Source organism: Diorhabda sublineata, chromosome Y (assembly GCF_026230105.1).
Source record: "Diorhabda sublineata isolate icDioSubl1.1 chromosome Y, icDioSubl1.1, whole genome shotgun sequence".
NCBI classification, from domain to species: Eukaryota; Metazoa; Arthropoda; class Insecta; order Coleoptera; family Chrysomelidae; genus Diorhabda; species Diorhabda sublineata.
The window spans coordinates 6,804,263-6,806,200 of record NC_079486.1 but is presented as its reverse complement, the minus strand read 5'-3'; the positions used below and the strand labels follow the sequence as shown (position 1 = coordinate 6,806,200).

Sequence of the window (1,938 nt, the reverse complement as noted above, 5' to 3'; positions counted from 1 at the left end):
TGAAAGAAGAAATTTTCTATCAAGACCATGTGCATCAACGAGGAGGAAGAGGATTTGGCAACAGGGGGTCGGCGCCGCCGCAGCGAAGACCACGGCAGTTTCCTGTACCACAAAATGGAAACTACCGACAGCAACCCAAGTTTGAGCGGAACTCGCAAGATGGAGCCGGCCAAGTCGACGCAAACCTGTCAACGCGTCAAATGTCAATCAGGTCAACTGCGAGGTCTGCGGAAAAACAGGACATAACAAAGATAAGTGTGTTTTTAAAAATTATTTTTGTAATTTTTGTAATGAAAAAGGCCACTTAGCCAATATTTGCCAGAAAAAACTTAAGAGGGGTAATTATTTTTTAGATAATAATAATTCTGATTTACCATCTGATGATGCAAACAGTAAGTTTGATCACATTTTTAATTTATCTGCTTCAAATGATAAATCACAATTGAAATAACAATAAACAAGCAGCTGTTTACTTTTCAATTGGACACAGGGGCCTCGGTCTCTGTAATTTCTGAACAATTTAGAGAAAAACATTTGAATAAGTTCATTGTTTATCGAACCAGCAAAACTTTGGCAAGTTATGATGGTTCAAGTATTCATCCTTTGGATTTATTGAGGTAAAAGTGACCTTTAATTTAAAAACAGAAACAATACGGTTGTATATAATTTCTAATGGGGGCCCTCCGTTATTGGGTAGAGATTTTTTCAATTTATTTAAACTAAGTGTAAATAGCATTAATAATTTAATTGATAAAAATGAAAACTTACTACAAATTGAGGATTTAAATAATGTAATTAAGATAAAGAAAATGTTATCAAAGAAGTATTCTAAAGTATTTTCTCCTTCCTTGGGAAAATTTAATGGAGGTGCTCTGCGACTGGATATGCAAGAGGGAGCCAAGCCCAAGTTTTGCAAAGACCGTTCCATTCCTTTTGCCTTATGCCGAGGAATTGAGGCGGAACTAGACCGACTTGTCACTGAAAACATCTTGAGCCCAGTATCATACAGCAGTTGGGCAACACCCATTGCACCAGTAGCTAAGAAAAATGGAACCATCAGAATTTGTGGTGACTATAAAATTACTCTTAATCCTGTATTGTTAATTGATAAATACCCATTGCCCCGTATTGAGGAATTATTTTCTAAACTACAAGGCGGAGTTGAGTTTTCAAAAATTGATCGTTCTCAAGCATATCAGCAGATTGAGTTAGACAAGGAGTCAAAGAAATTAACAACTATTAATACTCCAAAGGGGTTATTTAGTTATAATCGTTTACCTTTTGGTATTGCTAGTGCTCCAGCAATGTTTCAAAGAATAATGGAACAAATCTTAGCAGGTTTAGATGGGGTTGTTTGTTTTTTAGATGACATTTTAATTACTGGAAAAAGTTTTGGATAGGTTACAAAAAAGTGGTCTTATGGTAGCATTAGACAAATGTGAATTTTTCAAAAACTCAGTACAATATTTGGGTACCACAATTGATAAATACGAATTGCATACAAGTGAAGATAAAGTTAGAGCGATTGTTGAAGCTCCAGTACCTCAAAATATTACTCAACTTAGATCATTTTTGGGGTTTGTGAATTTTTATAATAAATTTATACCTAACGTGGCCTCAGTACTTCAGCCTTTGTACAATTTATTGAAGAAAAATGTTGAATTTATTCGGTCTGAACAATGTACAATGGCATATAATAAAATTAAAAACATAATTAGCTCTGCTCCCACTTTGGAGCATTATGACCCAAATTTACCAGTAAAGTTGACTGTTGATAGTTCTTATTATGGTGTTGGAGCTATGATTTCACATGCCATTAATAATGTAGAAAAACCCATTAGTTTTACATCTTTAACACATTCTAGCAGTCAACAAAAATATTCTCAAGTAGAAAAAGAAGCTTTAGCCATTGTTTTTGGTGTGAAGAAGTTTTATCAG

General features: G+C 34.5%; 1 protein-coding gene across 1 annotated transcript; it reads left to right on the top strand.

The window, feature by feature from the left end:
- Positions 1 to 809: 809 nt before the first annotated feature.
- Positions 810 to 1,400, top strand: LOC130451931 (uncharacterized protein K02A2.6-like). Its single transcript, XM_056791287.1, has one exon. The coding sequence runs from the start codon at positions 810 to 812 to the stop codon at positions 1,398 to 1,400; it is 591 nt and encodes a 196-aa protein (XP_056647265.1).
- Positions 1,401 to 1,938: the final 538 nt, after the last annotated feature.

What these genes read in the sequence shown, in the direction of transcription:
- LOC130451931 (XM_056791287.1), top strand. Translation starts at nt 810, where the DNA reads ATGTTATCAAAGAAGTATTCTAAAGTATTTTCTCCTTCCTTGGGAAAA.